General features: G+C 37.9%; 1 protein-coding gene and 1 pseudogene across 7 annotated transcripts in view; one reads left to right on the forward strand and one right to left on the reverse strand.

The window, feature by feature from the left end:
• The window catches only part of OSBPL1A (oxysterol binding protein like 1A), a 193,577-nt gene that overhangs the window by 106,898 nt on the left and 66,667 nt on the right, over window positions 1–20,012 (forward strand). For all 7 annotated transcript variants that reach the window (XM_006920023.3, XM_015595746.2, XM_015595744.2 and 4 more), the window contains one exon: window positions 9,563–9,725. In XM_006920023.3, the coding sequence (XP_006920085.1) occupies window positions 9,563–9,725 (163 nt within the window). The remainder of the gene's footprint in view (window positions 1–9,562; window positions 9,726–20,012) is intronic.
• On the reverse strand, window positions 8,837–8,955 carry LOC112469438 (annotated as a pseudogene).

Here is a 20,012-nt window from a genome sequence, read left to right on the forward strand (position 1 = left end):
GGAGTGTGCCCTTCCCTTTAAGTAGATCTGGCAAATGCCTCACAGTACCTCCATTCTTCTTGGGCAGAACTTAGCCATATAGCCACAGTTGCCAGAGAGAATGAGAACTAGTTTTCTAGCTGAAAGACAATGTAGCCAACTAACAAATTGGGGTTCTTATTAAGGAAGGAAAGGAAAATAGATAGTGTGAGAAATTAGCAATCTCTGTCACAATACACAGGCCTACTTCATTCTTGGAAGTCCTGATTTCAGTAGGTCTGGGTTAGAACTGGGCCTTCTAATTTAAAAAAAAAAAAAAAGCAAAACCGAACAAACTCTATAGTTGATTCAGATATACTCTTTGTGATAGAGAACCTTGGCTCTTAGCCAGGTTTTGAACAAGATAGATCTACTAATTCTTGGAATGAGAAACCTTCCTCCTGGAGGGCATGGATTCAGCCAGGTTCCTAATCTACCATTCTGCCATTTTACAGTGATGTAATTCTTGACAGGGGCCCTTGGGATGATTTTAACAAATGCTTTACTGTGGTCCAGGTAATTCTGCTTTCCTTTCTGCATTTGCCTGGTCCACCAGTCTAGTAATCAGCAAGCATCTCCCTTCCCGAAGTGAGACTCTCTGCTTTTGTGACTCGTGATCATGTATTTTCATCCTCAGTGTTATTAGGCTGTATAGTTCAATGACAATACCATGGGTTGAAAAGCTTATGGGATTTGATGTTAAAAGATTTTGGGTTTCAGCTCTTATTTCTCTGCTAACCTTTGGCTAGTAACTTAAACTGTATAGTCTTCACTTTATACACATATTATACATGTACATTTCTCATAAGGCTGTTAGGGAGATTTATTAAACTAACAGTGTGTAAAAATGCCTTTTAAACTATAAAGATGCTATGTATATACTTTATCAGTAGTAGATATAGAAATAGCTCTCTATGCAGAACCATGGTTTACACAAATGCTTATGAAGTTATTTATTTATTTATTTTTTGCTAAATAAATTCATATTGAAGTTAAGAATAATGAAACTTTTAGAGACATCTTTGCTCGGGGTCCTACACTTCATTCTTGATAAGCTTTGAAATGTATATTAATATTGGGTAAAGAGATCTTACCAAAAATTTATTTTGCCTTGCTTCCATCCCACGTCTACCTTTCCTGTTACTGTACACCTTGATATTTATTTAAAAATGTTATTTCCATACTTTGAGCATGTTCCAGCCACCATTCCAGGCAGTAGGGAATACAATCTTGAACAAATATTTAATGGAGAGTTGAAAAGATATGATTTTAAAAATAGACTTTTAAGAATTCAGAATCTTAACAAACAGGTTGATTTAGAATTTTACCATTATTATATGGCCAAAATTGATTTGTTACATTACATCGAAAGTTGTTTGCATTGTATTTGATATACGTCATTACGTGGCAATTTAACATTCTGTTCTTTAATTTACACGATGATGCATAAAAACCTTCTGAAACTTTTGATACATTTTACTGTTATTTAGGATATTATACGTTGGAAATTACACATTGAAACAGGTAGCGCTTTTAGTAACATAATTCTGTAAGTGCTACTTCTGGAATGTAAAATGTGCATTATAGTTATGGAAATTTTAATTTATTGTAGACATTCCTTTTTGAGTGTTATAATTGGTGTCAAGTGATTCAACTTCGCAACCGAAAGAAAATTATTGTGAGTTCTTACTTGTACCAAATTATTTTAAATGGCAGACCCACTGAACAAGGCAGTGGAGTAAATGTGTATCGAATCTATTATTAGTAGTGTACTGTGGAAGTGAAAAGTATTTTTGTTTCAGAGACATACTTCTCTTTTCTGCTTTTCTTAAAGAATATAAAAACAATTTTTAAAAATTATTTGTTAGTATCAAATATGTAGTACATTGGTTAGACATCTATAATGTTTATAAAATGATCCCCCCAATTGCTCCCTCCCTCCCCCGGCCCTCCACTTAACCATCATATTAATGCTAACTGTATTCCCTCTGCCATGCTTCCCATGCCCTATTCTCCCAACTCCTCTCCCCTTCGTCCGTCACGAAATTGTCCACTATATTTGTGAGTCTGTTTTTGATTAGTTTGTTCTTTTTGTTCCTTAGATACCACATATAAGTGAAATCATATGGTATTTTTCTTTCTCTGTCTGACTTATTTCACTCAGCATAATAACCTCTCGGTCCATCCATGTCATTGCAGATGGTAGGATTTCATTTTTTTTTAATGGCTGAATAAGATTAAAAACAATTTATTTTTATATCATTTTTATGTAAAACTAGTCTCCAGTTGATTTTATTTTTATGGCAGGTTATTTTGAAATCAGTCTGACAAAAATAAGCATAAATTATTCTGGGTTTATAGTTATTCTTCCAACTATCATTTTCATCTTGCTTTTAAAATCCCCCATTTTAGTTACCAAATATTTCTTAAGTGCCTATTTATTGGGCTCTGTCCTAGATTCAGGAGTAGCCAGTTATCCCCCAAATTCCTTCTTGGTTTAAATGTTCGGAGATAAATTTGGAAGTCTATAACAGATTATTAACAAGCTCCCTTCAAGTTCTTTTACTTAAAGCGATTCAGTAAGTCAACAAGCAGATAGAGATAAGTCATCTTCTTTCCCAAAGCGGAGCCTAAGGGCAGAAAGGTAAAGAGGTATTTTCCAGTGAGATTTCCTTTTCTCGGGGCTTGAGCCAGATTGAAGAAGATGGCAGTGCCATTAAGAAAGGGGCTTTTTTTTAATGACGCTGGGAGCCACTCACAATCTGCTCTAAGCAACGGTAAAATCCTTGACCAGCTGCCCTATTTTGAGTGGGCCAGATTACTATAAATGAGACTTTGGAGGGCCATGGAAGTGACCTCATTTTTAATCTCAGGGTGAACTTTTTTACATTGTGTATAATGAAATGTTAAGAAACGAGAGGCTTCTTCCTACATCACATGCTGGGACTCGTAGATGACTCCTTTGTCTAATTTCTGTTCTCTCTCTCTTACATGCATTGAGACAAATTATGAGAAGAAAACTTCGTCACACAACCTGCCTATCTGAATCTGTGCACATACATGCTGCCTTTTCTCCTGCAACTAAGGATGTATTTTTTATGCCCTTAGCAAAGGCCAACTGAATACTTGTGGATTAGATCCCATCCTTTTTGCAAGTCTAAGAACATCATTTCAGCAATTCTCTCCCCTCACCCCTACATCATTAATTTCCCCCTGTCTATTGAATCCTCCCCCTCGGTGTGGAAATTTGCTGGGTTGTCTTCCATAACAAAGCCTTATGGACCCCCACATTCCCTTCCAGCAGTTGCTCCCATTTTCTCCTTCCCTTTAAACATACTTCTTAAGAATGGGCTGTGCTTGCTCCAAGTTTTCTTCTCTCATTTTCTGGACCCGCTCTGTCAGGTCCTTGCCAAAGTCCTCTCATGACTCCGTTGAAACTGCCTTTGTCGGGTTCCTTATTGACCTCCACATCACCAAATCTAGAGGTCTGTCTTCTCCTATTATTTGATCTGTCATCAGGGTTTGACATAGTTAATCACTTTTTCCTTCTTGAAATACTTCCTGTAGGCTTCCAGCGTACTACACACTCCTGGTTTTCCTTCTATCTCTGTCCTCTTTTTTTTTAGTTTCTTTTGCTGATTTCTTTCTCATCAGAAGTAAATCTCTGTTCTTGGATTTATTCCTGTTTCTACCTCACTTTCTCCTTTAGTGATTCTGTCTAGTCCTACGGCTTAAAGTATAATCTATTTGCATATGATTCCCAGAGTTTTATCTCTTGGACCTCTTCCTTGAATGCCTGATTTAACATCTAATTGCCTACTTGACATTTACACTTGGATATCTGATAGCATCTCACACTTACCATGTATGAAACTGAGTTTCTGATTGTCTCTGTTCCTCCTGCAGCCTTCCTCATGTTAAGTAATGATTAGTCTATCTTTAGTTGCCTAGGCCAAAACTGTGGAGTCATCCATGATTCCTCTTTTCTCTCACCTCCCATCATCATTTTGTCAGCAAATCATTTAGACCTTCCTTCAAAATATATCCAGAATCTGACTACTTCTAAACACCTCCATTGCTGTTACACATCTCTTTTTTGGATTTTTGCAGTAGCCCCTTAAGGGATCTTTTTGACTCTCCCTAGTCTCCTCTTCAGCATATCAGCCACAAAGATCGTATTAAAATGAAAATCAAATAATATTACTCTTCTCAGAACCCTCCAGTGGCTTCCCATCTCAGAGGTAAAGCCAGAGCTCTTACAGCTATCTGCAAGCCCTGTGCAGTCCTCCCACCCACGACCTCCTTGCACATCCTGTCTCATCTTTATTCCTCCTATCAGACAAGTCTGCTTTGGTCACTGAGGCATATTTATTTTTGAATAAGTATCTTAGTAATAACAAAGACTGAAAAAGAAGCTTCAGGAACGTAAGGAAATTTATTACATTTAAAAAAGCGGTGATGAAATGGCATGGAAGGGCCTTAGAGTCAATGAAAACCCTAAAATATAATGTGTGCACAGGTTCTTTGTAAACCTATAAAACAAAGCAAATGTCTATTATACGGTTGTGGGGATATATTTCCATACCTGATCATGCATCAGACATGGGATCAGGTGTTAATTTTCCTGGACCCTGGAGGTGAGTTTGTGATTCCAGTCTGGCTGTGCATTCGCCCGAGAGCTCCATTCTCTTCCTCCACCAGAACATCACTGTGGTCTTCTGTGAGCAGAAGAGCCCTTACCAGCTGTAAATGACCAGCCCCACTTTTAAATAGCTATGTGGCAATAGCAGGGAGTCACCTAAAGCACATATCTTTAGAAAAGTTTCAGAGTCACTATATTGTTGGTCCTGTACCACAGAAATAAGTGTCAATGTTATTCCTTATTTGAGAGAGAAAATTAGATATTTTAAAATTAAAGATCTAGTATTTCAGTCTTAACATTCTTTGTTATGATAGCCATTCATCCAATAACAAAGAAGAAGTGAGTTAGGCTAACGCAGTTGAACTGACCGGAGTGTGGCCAGTTGAAAGAGCTTCAGCAGAATGCTCTTCAAGGCCAGGATTTCAGCTGTCCTATAATTGTATAATTGGACACAGAGTTCTATGAATGCTCATCCTTACTCTCCAGTTAGTGGTTATGTCTTTGCCAGATTTATTATGTCTGCCTGATATAACCCCTTAGAAATGTAGTTAAATAACAGGGTACTTGATAGAATGAGGGAGTAGATAAAGTGTGTAGACGCTGGCTAGCACTTGACTCTGGATTCTTTTGCTGGCATTCATTCACTGTCGATGGGAAGAACACTTTGGAAGTATTCATTGTGAATTTCACCTGCCAGCATGAAATGGAGTAAGGTGAGAGATTTTCCTGATGAAGTGATTTAAATAGACTACTGGAAAAACTTGAATTGGCATTAGTCTTAAGGAGCTACAGACATGGAGCAGTGTATGTTTTCTAAGTGTATGGTGTTTCAGTCCTTAAATTTTTCCTGATGAAGAGTTTGACATTTATGTTCACTTGGTCATATGTTTGCTTTTGTTGCGGGAAAGTCACAGGGTTGAGGGTATAAATTTTATATGTGAATTTAAAAAATAAAATGTCAACTGTATTCTAGAAATGTTCTAATGTAATTATAAGCGCATATGTTGGGTTTTACTAATTTTGTGAAGGAAGTTCTTTATCCTTTTAATAACTAGGGTGATTATTATAGTTTGAGGATTTAAAAAACCATCATCAGTATGTATATGTTGTTACATAATATAAATGAAGCACTGTGCCCAGAATTGCAAAGAGGTATTATATAAAAGGTACTATTTCTATTACAACATACTTTCTAAGTTAACAAATAAGAATTTGGAAACAGAGTTTAAAAGTAACATGAAGATTTTCTCAAACTTGCACTCTGTATAACCTTATCAGGAGTTCTATACTAATTTGTATATGCAGGGTATCCCCTAGGTACTTCTGAAATACTGAGATTGTGGAGGATTTGGAATTGCATTGTTCCAGTGATCTTTCTAATCGATTAAGAGGTATTAATGGCAGTTAAATGTTTTTAGATGTTTCTCCAAAGCAGTACGCCATTTACTAGTGCAGTTTCTGTGGTATATATACCTGCTCTCTCAGATACATCCATGTACTGAAGAGAGGAATTGCCATTTTGTGGAGAGTTTTAGAGTAAGATAACAGAAGATCCTGTTATGTTTAAAACTAATTTAAGTGCACTCACCTCAAGTGACAGATAAAAACAAGGTATAAACTAGAACGTGGTAGAGCCTCTTCTCCCCACTCTGCTTCCCATTCCTTTCACTCCTTCTCTGATGAACTAGTGAGAACAGATGCCGAGATGGCAGAGATGAAGGGATGCTTATTTTAGGTGGATAAAAGATAAATTGGATTTTGAAAAAGATTCTGTTGAGGGAAAGTGATACTTTTACCTTGATCATTTCTTTGCCACTTTTCTGAAATCTGCTAGACGAAGTTAGGTATTAAAACTTGTGTATTTGTTAACTGGAAGGGATAATTTAGTTGATCGTTATATTGCAAGATATAGTCTCAACAGCCCATTTGCATTTTGATATTTGCATAACTAAAAAGATAAGCCAAGGGAGCAGGTGGGCAGTGGTAGTTTGGATCTTCCTGTAGTGGTGTTTTTGGAATCCGTAAATAGAACAGTGCTGTTAGAGCTTTTCCTTTCAAAGAAAAGATCATTTTGGACATTGATGCTCAAATTTGTAGTTTTTGTTTATAGATAAATGAATTGTCTGAGCCATCAAATAGAGGAGGAACAGCTTTTTTTTTTTTTTTTTTAAGTTGACTCCAACCATAGAAAAGTATTTTCTGCTCTGGAGATGAAATCAATTAATTTATTTATTTATTAAATTTTTAATTAGGTTTATTGGGATAACATTGGTTAATACAATTATATAATTTTCAGGTGTACATTATCATTTGACACCTGTATATTATGTGTTTACCACCCAAAGTCCAGTTTCCTTCAGCTACCATATATTTGATCCCCTTTACTCACTTCACCCTCCCCTTAAACCCTATATTTGACTCCCTTTACCCCATCTACCTCCCACCCCACTAGTAACCACTAGTGTATATTCCATGTCCATAAATCTCTGTTTGTCCTGCTCATTTGTTGCTTTTAGGTTCATATCCCACATATAAGTAATATCATGTGATTTTCAACTTTTTCTGCCTGGCTTATTTTGCTTAGCATGATTATCTCAAGGTCCATCTATGTTGTTGCAAATGACAGTATTTCATCTCTTCTTATGGCTGAGTAATATTCCATTGTATATATGTACCACAGCTTCTTTAGCCAATCATCTATTGTAGGACACTTCAGTTGCTTCCATGTCATGGCCACTGTGAATAATGCTGCTATGAACATCGGTGTGCAAATATCTTTTCGGATATGGGTTTTCAAGTCTTTGGGGTAAATACCCAGTAGAGGGATTGCTGGATCATATGGTAGATCAATTCTTAGTTTTTTGAGGAACCTCCATACTGTTTTCCACAGTGGCTGCACCAATTTGCAGTCCCATCAGCAGTGTATGACGGTTCCTTTTTCTCTGCATCCTCTCCAAGATTTGTTATTACTTGTCCTGTTGATTATAGCTATTCTAACAGGTGTGAGATGGTATGGAGATTAAATTTAGATTATAGGAATATTAGCAAGTATTTTGCAATTTCTTAAAAATTGTAATTATATCAGTATTGAATTTTTTTTCAGGTATTGCATGTCTGCTCATTATTTCTTAACCATTTACTGCTATTTTTCTCTAATATTAATAATGTCATTGCTAAAATGGTAAATAAACACCAAAGGCGCCTGAGGATTGGAGCTATTCCCAAGATAAGGTTTAAGCTTATTTCTGTTATGAACTTAGCATTTCAGTAAAGCTGTATTTTAGGTCATATCCAGAAGTCTTGGAGTATTGTACCTAACGTGTGACTCTCAGAGTCACAAAGGGCTCTGGAGTCAGAACAGAGGAGATCGCTGCATCGTTGGGGGCCAACAAGCGTAGAATGTGGGGGAATGTCCGGAAGTGAAAGGGTGCAGTTCTACAGACTGAGTAATGGACAGCAGTTGTGAGAGACATTGACAGCCCCCAAAACCCAGAGACCAAACTTCTAACATGGACGAGGTTTGGGAGGGTCACCCCTTCCAGTGCCTTTCAAACTGTCAGAACAGCCCCTGGTTTGGGGTCTTGAGGGGACCTCAGGGAGGGAGTCGGGGCTCCCGATCCACACCTGTGTCGCTTAGCACAGTTCTGCTTTCTACAACATCTCTTTATGCAGCGATTCTATCTGAGAAATAGATTCTGCTGCTAAAGTTAAAAAAAAAAAAAAGTTTGAAGACCACTGAGTTGAAGACTGCCTATTAGGTTATTAGACGATAGTGGAGTCTTAGTCTTATTTTAAAGGTGAGCCAACAGGAACACGAGACTTCTGAGATCACACAGAGGGTGACAGTAAATCTCAGCTTCTCTGCGTCCAAGTGCCACGTGGACCCAGAAATGGAGGGAGGTTACGGAATAGTTGTGATTTCTAAAGTTCTGGTACAGAAATAGGTGGAATTGTCTGCACCAAATCCAGTACCTGATATTTTCTGTGAGGATTAGGTTACTTAAATTTTAGAAGGTTTTTAGTTAACTGCAAAGTTTTGGATGCTCCTGAGTCAGATAGGAAGAATAAATTGTATCTTCAAGGGATGAAAAATTAAAGGAGGCTTTGCCTTTTCTATAATCTATCATTTATTTATTTAATTTTAAAATTATTATTTATTTTATTTTATTTTTTTTACGCCTACAGTACCTGGTCTTCCTAGGTGGTCTCCCATCCAAATACTAACCAGGCCTGACTCTGCTTAGCTTCTGAGATCGGATGGGGTTGGGTTTGTTTAGGGCGACATGGCTGTAGACGCTCTTTTATTTTTTTAGAGTGCTAAATTCAAGGTAAACTATGGAATCAGAAGCAGAATATGGAATTTAAGAATGAAAATTAAAATGTAGTGTCCTGGTAACTTATTCCCCTTCATTCGATATGCCAGCTATCTTGTAAGTAAACTGGAAGATTATGTCTTATGCTGTGACGTGATACACATTTTAATATTTAAAATGTTTTAATTCTTTATTTTGTTGAAAAACTCACTGGTGGTTTTAATTATTCAAAAACTGGCTTCCTAACTTCATGATTAATGTCGAGAGAGAGAGTCTCTTAAAAAATTTTTATATGATTTCTGAATTGGCTAATGCTCTTACACTAGGATCTTGATCATTTGAGCTGAATTTGTTTGCTAGTTCTTAATTTATTTTCATTAGTTAGAGCTGTTGTGAGAAAAGGCCCCATGGGAAGAACAGAATTAGCTTAGTAGTTTTGCTCATTCATCCATGTGTACATAACACGACTGTTTTCATTTCTGACATTGCAATTGAACCGGATTGAAAGCAAATAATTTTCACATTCTTCTGAGTCAGTTTCTGTCTTCTGTCACTCTGAAGTCTTTTTTGTATATCTGTTTTCTTTCAGGTGAGGAATTTTAAATTGAAACAGGAGCAAGAAAAAAACAAGATTTTGTCAGAAGCGCTGGAGACCCTCGCCACTGAACACCATGAATTAGAGCAGTCTCTGGTAAAAGGCTCACCTCCTCTCAGCATCCTCAGTGAGGACGAATTCTATGATGCCCTGTCAGGTAATTCTAGAATCCTGCCTTCTGTATTGTTGGTGATTTAAAGTCTGCCACCTAAATGTTGTCTTAGAGTGGATGTCACCTCGAGTTTCTTGGAATGAACAGATAGAGATATGTCTCTACAGCTCCCCAAACTAGCTATTTTTTACGTTGTGTTATTAAGGCAGGAGCCTGAAAGTTTGGAATGAAAGTCATTGCTGAGTCTGCCTATGTTGATGGTGTATGCTGTGCTAGGGATGGAGTGCTATTAAAACTATGAATTTATTTGTTTATTCAATGACCATTAAACACCTCCTAGTTCTAGATGCTATTACATGTTTAAGGATAGAGAGATGGATAATTTCTGTCCTCAAAGAGTACTCTGTATCTTTAAACAATACAGAGAAATCTCGGTTAACAGTACCATATGCTAAGTGCAAAGTAGAGGTGAGACCATCCTGTAGCTGGAGCAGAGAAGAGGAAGTACTTTGCCTCAGAAGTACATGCCAAAGCACAGTAGCAAACTGGCAATGAGTATGGACTCCAGAGCCAGGTTCTCTGAGTTGAAATTCTGCCTCTGACAGTAGCCAGCCATGTGACCTTCTACAAGTTCCCTGAACTCTCTGGTTCTCAGTTTACATATATTTAAAATGGGGATAATTATAGTACCCATTTCAACAAGTTGAGTCAGGATTAACTAAATTTGTATGTTTAAATATTGTTTAGGACAGTGTGTGACGTGTACCAGGTACTCAAAAAATGAGAGATGGGGGGAGTTGAGAACGACTTGCAAGAGGAGGTATTGCTAAGTAGTTTTTACCTTTTAGGAATTTACTTTAAAATGTGTGAGGTGAGTGTAGGCAGGGGAGTGGAATGAACATGGAGGCGGGGAGAGGTTCGAGATCAGTGGGACTGAGAACAAGTAATTCTTTTATGTGCAGAAGTTAAGTGCTTATATAATAGGTGAACATATAAAATTACTGGGTCTCACAAAATTTGACTATGGAAGCAGGAGACCTTGGTGGATAAGGAGTTAAAGGATGGAATTCATATTAGGAAATTAAAGGAAACACAGAGGTAATAGAAATGAGAACCAAAGATTAGATAAGGAAGTTAAAGAAAATATGATAATATAGGACAAGGAAAATTATGGAGAAGAGATTCATTACATAAGATAAACAGTAAATAGGAACATTATGATTAGAAATGTGATCTAATCAAAAGGGGGGGGGGGAAGTAATTTTAGTAGCCAGATTTGGGAATAATTAGAGAAAAGATGATGATGATGATGATGATACTGTCAGTTACACATGGTATTTGTGAAAGAGTGACTCATGCTGGGACAAGAAAGCGAAGATAGGATTTGAAAGTGGAATAAGTGACAGGGTAAAGTAAGTATGTAACATGGTTGAGGGAGGTGAGGGGAGCGTGAATGACATTCACATTTACCCTGTGCCAAGTTCAGTAGTGTTCCCTCCTTGATTCTTTGTGTTTGGGGCATTCAAAAAGGAAAGTTGCTAGAGGGATTACAGCATTAAATGTAAAGATGTATGACTAAAAGGGCCTGGACACTTCATCTGCTCATCTTTTATGTCCTTTATAAAGAAAAGAAAAAATGTTTAATTTTCATTAAAAAAAAAACAACCACCCATATTTGTTATAAGCAATTCAGTATAAAAGTACATTCAGTACTCAGTGAAATTTCCCTTTCATCCCTTATCCTAATTATGCACTCTTCTTCAGAAGTTCTTATTAATAGCCTGACATACTCTCTTCCAGACCTTTGTAAAGCATTCACATGTATATGTGCAGGTGTACATATGGGTTTTTAAGAATCATGAATGGAATTAGTTGCTTTATTGTTCTGGATCTGCTTTTTCATGTAGCAACATAGTTTGGAAATCTTTCTCATCAGTACTGCTCATTCTTTTTAAAGGTTGCATAAAAGTTCACGATATGATTTACCAGTTTTCTTAATCATTCTCCTCTTGATAGACATTTAGCAATTATTGTCATCTTTCTGTTTCTTAGTCATATTTTAACACTCATCTCCACAGTTGTTTCCTCTGGGAGGAGGAGATAAAAAACCATATTCCCCGAGTCAAGATTGGCAAATACATTTCATCTCAAGTGTTAATTCAATTTGCTTTGCAGTACTGCTGCTTTATGGATTGCTGGGTTGAGAAGGATCCTGAAGCTGAGTCCAAGTGCCTCGCTTAATCGGCATGTTCTACTGTGGCTATAGGAAATGAAGGAAAGGGACAGGTGCCGTACATTTGTTCTTCCCTGCCCTGAATGACCACCTGAGTTTTGGTATATTTGCCTGAACATAGTAGCTTCTCCGTGGCCACTCCTACTATTTCCTAGTACAAATCTTGGGAATCATTTGGTACGATGTAGAACTCCATTAAAATTAAGTCAGATGCTCTGGGTTCAAGTCTTCACCTGCTGATAACTTTGCCACATAATTCACCGAAATCATAAAACCCATCCTTTGAGAATGACTTCATCTTCTTGCTACAGTCTCTACACATCAGCCTCCATTCCCACTGCCTCCTTCCCTTCTGTTACAAAAAAAGAAATGTCCCCTCTTAATTACAACCATCCCCTCTTCATTTGTTTAGATACCTATCTCCTTGTGCCTACTCAAGAACTTCTGTTTATTATTTCTCCCACCTATACTGTCAGTACCACATCACTTTAAAAACTAACTTAAAAATCCTGTAATAGTTTCCTGTTGTTTGTGTAACATTATAACAAATGTAATGGTTTAAACAATATGCAGACTTATTCTCATACAGTCCCAAATAAAGCTCAGAAGTCCTAAAACCAAGTTGTTGGTAGGGCTGTGTTCTTTCTGGAGGATCTAAGAGAGGATCTGTTTCCTTAACATTTCCAGCTTCTAGAGACACCTGCATCCCTCAGCTAGAGGCCCCACCCTCCATCTTCAAAGCCAGCAGTGTGCAATCTTCCAATCTCTCTCATTCTGACCTTCCTCCCTATTTTAAGGACCCTAGGGATTACAGTGGGCCCACCCGGATAATCCAGGATAACCTCCCATGTCAAGGTCCTTAATCATGTCTGCAGAGGCTTTGTATCATGTAAGGTAACATCTCCACAGGTTCCAGAGACTAGGACATGGACATCTTTGGGACTAGTTTCTCACTACCACAATTCCTACATTTATATCTTCAACTCTGACTTCTTGTTAGAGATTTATATATTTAATTATCAGCTAGATAAATAAAAAAATGAATTCTAGATCTCTCTCCCAGATCCTCTTTCTTCTAGGTTTTGTCCCATTTTAGTAAATGGCACCTCACTCATCTCCTAAAGCCAGAAACCTGGGAGTGATTCGTGACGTTCATATGCCACAGCCGTGAAACCCAGACCAGTGCCTGTCCATTTTACCTTTATACCTTGAATCCATCTATGTTCTGTTACTATAGTGCAGTGGTTAAAAAGTAGGCTGTTGATAAATTATGGCTCTACTCATTTCTGTGCCCTGTGGAAAGTTGCTTCACTTTTCCATGCCTCGTTTCTTATCTGCAAATAAGTCATAGGATTCTTGTGAGGAATAAATTCATAAATATTTTTACTTAAAACAGTAACTCTAACAGGCTAACAAATGTTAGCTCATTATCATCACCTGTGCTGTACGTGCTCTTGTCCGGCCTCTTAACTGACTGCTGTGCTTCCAGCCTGCCCACCTGAAGTTCACTGTACACACCATCCACAGTGACACTTTGTAGATGATCACTTCATTGCATTCCCCTGCCCAAAATTCTTCAGTGGCTTCTCCTTGCACCTAGAGAAAATTCAGACTCCTTAACTTGGCCTTCAAGGCTCTTGACATAATCCAGATTCTGCCCGTCTCTTCAGACCAGTGTTGTCCCCTTCACTTACTGCACTCCTGCACACTTCCTCCAGCCCTCAGGTGCAACAGTGACAGAGTTAAATGAAAACAAGAAAAGTATAGAACCCATATTTTATTTAAAGCTGATATTTAGTTGCTGAATCAGAATAATAGATTAAATCAAGCCTATCTTAATATTTAAAAGATATGAAACAAAGTTTTTAGAGATACTTCTCTTAAAATATTTGTAAATTATTTAAATGCTGAATCTTTTTAAAAATTGCTAATAGCTTGTGTTACTTTAAAATGAAAGCATACTTTTATTTAGAGGTAAAGTTTATGTGACTTCCTGTTTTCCCTTATGTCAGTATTTTTAGATAAGCAGGGTCAATGGAAATCTAATACAGTGGATGAGACAAATCTCGAGGCAAGCATAGATTGTAGTATAATTTTTCCAGTCCAACGAGATCTTTTGATAATTTAAAAATTATTTTTCTAGTATGCTCAATGACTAAGGATTTCATAAAATTTCCTAAGGCAAACATTTCTTTCTCACAATATGGTTGAATCTCATTGTGTAAAATGATTTTAAAAAAACTAAATCTAATGCAGCCCAACATTTTGTCCTCATTTGGTTGTGTGTGTGCGTTTGTGTGTGTGTATAAGGAATGAAATGGTTATGTTGAGTGAAATTTCTGTTATTAGGATAAATGATCCTGAGAAAAGGACTAAACATTAATGTGTATTGAGCAAAATGATTTAATGAGAAACTAACTAGTTCTGTGGAAAAATTCCATTCTGCCAGCAAATAAAGTGTAGATATATGTAGAAAGAACCACTTTAAAGAAAAAAGAAAGCGGTGCCTTCTACATATTCCTACCATATTTCTACCCTTTCAGTTTCTCCTTTATTATATGCTGCCCTCTTCTACCAAAGCTTTCAAATATTTCTAAATTATACCCTCCGAGCTCGTCTTTCCTGTCTCCCTCAAGCAGAATTAATCATTTCTCCTTTTGTGTTCCTTCAGTGTGCACCTCATTTATAGCCCATTCATTGGATTGTGCTGTGCTGTTTATGACGGTTGGAACCATATCTATTTATATCCCTGAGGTACTTAGCTTGCAGTCATAGTTGCTCTCTAAATGTCTGTTGAATGCAGGTTGTCGAACAAATGTCATTGATGTTTCTGTCCTCCCTGAAAATATATTAGTACTTAAGAAAGCACAAGAGAATCAGTAATACTGATTCATACAGTCTGCACACACCACTTTAGATGCGATGCAGGAGAGGAGGTATAGTGACAAAGGAATGAGTGGGGATGAGAGTATTAAAGGTAAAATTTGTTCACAAGGAACTTACAGTCAAGTTGGAACTGTGACATCTGCTCACATAGCGGTGAGGAATGAAAAATTAGCTGAAGGTGTGAGAAAACTAAAGGTGCAGGACTTTATGCATCTCTAATAATCTTTTAAGGAATTATTTTTGAAACATTTATTACCGGTTAAATAGTTCCATGGTTGTTATTCTTCAATACTGGTCTTAGGTAGCAGCTTCATAAAAATATCTGTCTTTTCAATATTATAACTTCAAAATGTATTGTTTTTCTTGCTGTCTGTTCACTCTCATTTTTAGAAACATGTTGAGATCAGTTGCTCAAGCAAGGCTTTCTTGCTAGGTTTTCCTCTTAATGCTATTTTGGTCAAAATGTGCATGAATAATGCATACAATCCAATAGTGTGGACTGGTAAAACCAGTAGTTATATCACAAAATTAAAGCCAGTTTTAGCATTTCTCAGTTGCAACAGTAGGTGCTCATGTCTTTTTAAATCAAAACTTTCAGAATGGAAGTTTTGATAAAACAACTTTGGCTTTTCTAGGGCAGAGGAACAGTTAGGACCTGTGTCAAAGTTTAATCCAATGGCCACAACTGGTAGTAGTTGAGAAAAGCAATAACATCTGTGCTGACATTTTACATATAGAAGACACAGGATTTGACCCAGGTGGTCAGTGTTGTTGAGAAGGCGGTGGCGATGCCTCTAGGCCATTCATTAGGACACTGTGCATGCTGTTCCTTACGTTCTCAAGCCCAGTGTTCTCTCCTTCTCAAGTTTATTTTTAGAATAGCTGTACATTTCTTATCTGGGCCTTTTCCGTGTCTCTTTTTTTATAGTTTGGACCTGCATAGTACTTGGCAATCTCTGTCACATCTGTATTCCCAGAACTTTTTTCCTCTCCTGTCCTCCCACCCCCTTTTTTCTTGACAGTTAGCCATACTGCCTTGTTCTTGCCCTTTTTCTTGTTATATAACCTTTTGTGTATTTCTTCATCTCCCCAACGACACTTAATGTCCCTTAAGGGCAGAGACCTTGTTTTATTAACTTCAGTATTTCCTCTATTGCCCAACACAAAACAGGTTGATTGATTGATGTGATGTACAGCCAATTAACTGCTATAGAATATGACTTATTAAACACCTTCTATATTCACTATATGGTACAACATTTTGAGAAAATCTAAGTAGTGGCAGGGACTGTTAATCTAGTTTTTGTGTTTATAACATTAAAAAATTACCCACTAGCTTACTCATACTATATGTATGTTTTAGATAAACACTGGTGAATGGAATCTCTATTAAGTATTTTTTGGAAAACCATGTGGCTTTAGTATTGTCCTTAGCATTGAGAAGATTTCATTAACCAGGCACATTTACCGAGTGTCCACTGTGTGTGAGGTGCTTTGTTAGGCTCGGCGATACCAACATCAGTAATATCCAGTCCCTGAATTAGGGTTTGTTGTCAGTCTAGGGGAAGAGACTAACATACAGAAAGATGGTTACAATGGAATGTAAAGGTATCTGGTCCTGCAGCCCTCTGCCCCGTCTCACTCCCAAGATCAGACCCTAGAGTTTGCCTCAGTTTCATACATCCCACAATCTGACCACTGACTCCTGTCTTTCAACCCACCCTCTCTGAAGTCCTGATCCCAACATTTCTTTGACCACACCATGACATCTGCTATACCTTTTCACGGACCTCACTCCACTCATACCTCTCCTTACCAGGCTTAGCTTGCATGGGGTATCATAATCACTCCTCTGCTTTTCTCTCCCTGCATAATACTCACCAGGCAAAGCTCCAGTCCCTCCCTCTCTGCCTTTCATACCAGTCCTCACGCGACTGACTGTGTGAAAGTGGAGACTAAATGCAAGGCCACACTTCCGTGGCTGTTAACTTTTGTTGTGCCCTTGGCTGCTCAGCAATCCTACTACATTTTTCTAGTCAGTTCCTTTTACAGGCTTATGTCATACAGATCTCACCTAAAATTTCTAATACCTTCTCTATCGGAGGACATTGTGTCATTGAGAAACTCCCCAGGTTTCCACATTCATGCTTGAGCCACATTGTCTTACATGACCTCTAGTCTCTTACCTGTAAATATTATCTGTATTCTGATAAATCCGTAATATTGTGTCTCCAGCCTCAGTCTTCCCCCTGAATTTCATCCCCCTGAATTTCAGACTCATCTCAAACTATCTGTCGTATTCACTTAAATGTATAATGAGCCTAATGTCTTAACAATGTCTAGATGAGAACTCGTTATTTCTACTCACAAGGCCGCCCCTTCTGCAGTCTTCCGTGTTTTTGATTTGTAGAAGATCTGTCGTTCCAGTTGCTTCGGCCAACTCTTAGAACCTTAGAATTATCGATCACAGATGGCTTCATGTTTTTTGTCTCACAGCCACATTCAGTCCCTCAGAAAATTCTGTCAGATCTATCTTCAGAACACAGCAGAAAATAACCACTTCTCATAATTCCACTCCTGTCACCCAGACCCAAGCTCCTGTCGTCCCTCACCTGGATTCTCACGGTAGCTTTCTGACTGTCTCTCTGCACCCTTATTTCTGACAATATTTTAAACACAGCTTTCAGAGGGATAATTTTGAAATATGAATTTGTTCATATCAGTTCTCTGCACAAAACTCTCCAAAGGCTTCTTGGCTGGAATGAAAACCAAAGTCTTAGATGATCAGGCCCTGTTCCACCTTTCTGCAGTCTTCCTCTGTCCTCACTCTCTTCTGTCACTCTGACCTCAGTGCTAGGTTTTGAACTTGCTAAGCATGTTCTCCCTCAGACCTTTGCTTTTCATTATTTCCTCTGCCTGGAACTCTCTTGCCCTAGATATCCTCAGTGCTCACTCCCTCACTTCCTTCATTTTTCTGCTCAGACAGACTTTCACTATCGTTTTCTATCCCTTAGTCTTGCCATTAAAAAACCCCAGCGCCTTTCACATAATATTCATTTACTTGTCGACCTCCCACAATTAAAATGATGTAAGCTTCTCAGTGAGAGGAGGGATGTATTCCAGCCCTGAGATGGTGCTAGACAAAGAGGTGCTCACTCAATAAATATTTGTTGGACAAGTTAATGAGTAAGTACTACCAAATGGTACATAAAGAGTATTGCAGAAATTCAGAGCAGAGACAGCTAATAACCAACTGCTTGGGAAAGTTGTAGACAGCATCACAAAATAAATGATATTCCGGGGGTATTTTGAAGAGTCATTAGAGTTCTCCAGACTGATAAGATGGGAGAAGAATATGACTGATAATATGGGAGAAGAATATGATTTATGAATAGTTTTCAAAAACATCACGAAATGTACTGTGACTGAAGCAGGGGTGCGTGTTTTGGATGCTGAAAGGTAGTAATGAAGTGAAGCCAAGAAACTAGTTTAAGACTAATGAGTCTCGTAAGATTCTGCTGAAGAATTTAAATTTTAGCATACAGGTAGTAGGGAGCCAACAGACACAATTATGCATATAGAGTGGTATAGATTAGTATTTTTAAGTTCACTTTTAAAAATAAAAGATTGTGGAATTTTTGTTATATACTTGCATTATACTGAGAATTAAGAATTCAGAGAAAATAAGATGTGGCCCCTACTTAGGAGTTTATAAGTGTTTTAAGAGTAAAGATTGATTTGAGGTCCTACTGTCCTAGGTGAGAGATGACAAGAGTTTGAATAAAAGCAGTGTAAGTGAGAATGGGGCATTTCACGTCACTTCCGTTATATCTTTGTTGAACAAGTATCCTTCTGACATTTTCTCAAGGGTCAGAAGCTTCTTCAAGGAAGCCTGGTTAACTTTCACATCCCAATTATATAGGTTCTTCGTGCACTGCAGTACCATAGCATTTCCTGTAGTTGACATTTTGTACTTGTTTGTATGATTATTTGGTTCTTGTCAGCCTTGCCACTCAACAGTAAATTCCATGAGGAATTCTGCATCCCTAGCAATTAGCATAGATTCTGGCACATACTAGTTCAGATGTTTGAGTGAATGAATTTGAGATATACTTTTAAAGCTAAATTGACTGAACTTGAAGGCCAGTTGGTTGTGGAGGATAATAATACCCTTATGCTTCTCATCTGTTTATTGAAAATTCCCACTTTGGCCCAAAGTATCTCAAACTCTGTGTAATGGAAACTAGACTTGTCATCATGTTCTGTCCCTTGCTGCATTCCCTGTCTTGGTAATTGGCATCATCATCCACCCACAGCGAACATTGCAAATGTGGAAGTCATCTTTTATGTCCTTTCTTGACCTCTCCCCCAATATCTAGGTATCTAGTCCTTCTCTTTTTTCTGTTTTCTTCCCTCATTTAGTTCAACTTCCCTCTTGTTTTGACCCCAAAGACTATGACAGTCTACTGTTTGCTGGTTTTCCTGCTTCTTGTCTTTGTCCCTTACAGCCCGTCGCCCACAGTGCTTATTGTCAGGTGTGGGAGGCTGAAAAATGGCCCTCGAAAGATATTTACCTTCTAATTCCAGGAATCTGTAACCTTTTTTTGGAAAAAAAGATCTTTTCAGATATGATTGAGTTTTGAGATGAGATCACCATGGTTTTGTATGGCCGAGACCTGAATGCCGTCACAAGTATCCATATAAGAGGAATGTAGAAGGAGATTAAATAGAAGAAGGCCATGTGCAGTTGGAGACAGAAATAAGAATGATGTGGCCACAAGCACAGAAATGATGGCAGCCACCAGAGCTGGAAGAGATAAGGAAACATATTCTTCTCTAGAGCCCCTGGAGGGACAGTGGTCCTGCCAACACTTTGATTTTGGTCCAGTGAAACTAATTTTGGACTCCTGGCCTCCAGAATTGTGAAACACTAAATTTTTGTTGTCTTAAGCCACCAAGACTGTGGTAATTGTTACAGTGGCCATGGGGCATTGATATATATCAGAGTTATCTGTAAAGTCTAAAACTGATCTTATCACTTTCTGGAGAACTATCGGATGACTGTCCCATTACTACAGGTTAAGTCTAAACTCTCTCTGACTCATTTAAAGCTTTCTCTTTGAGGACCCCGTCTTTTCCATCTGGCCACCTTTCTCTCAAGCTATGCCAGATATTCTCAGATACATATCTTGCTCTTTCCGGCCTTAGGGCTC

This window comes from Pteropus alecto, unplaced genomic scaffold (genome assembly GCF_000325575.1).
Source record: "Pteropus alecto unplaced genomic scaffold, ASM32557v1 scaffold146, whole genome shotgun sequence".
In the NCBI taxonomy this organism is placed as follows: domain Eukaryota; kingdom Metazoa; phylum Chordata; class Mammalia; order Chiroptera; family Pteropodidae; genus Pteropus; species Pteropus alecto.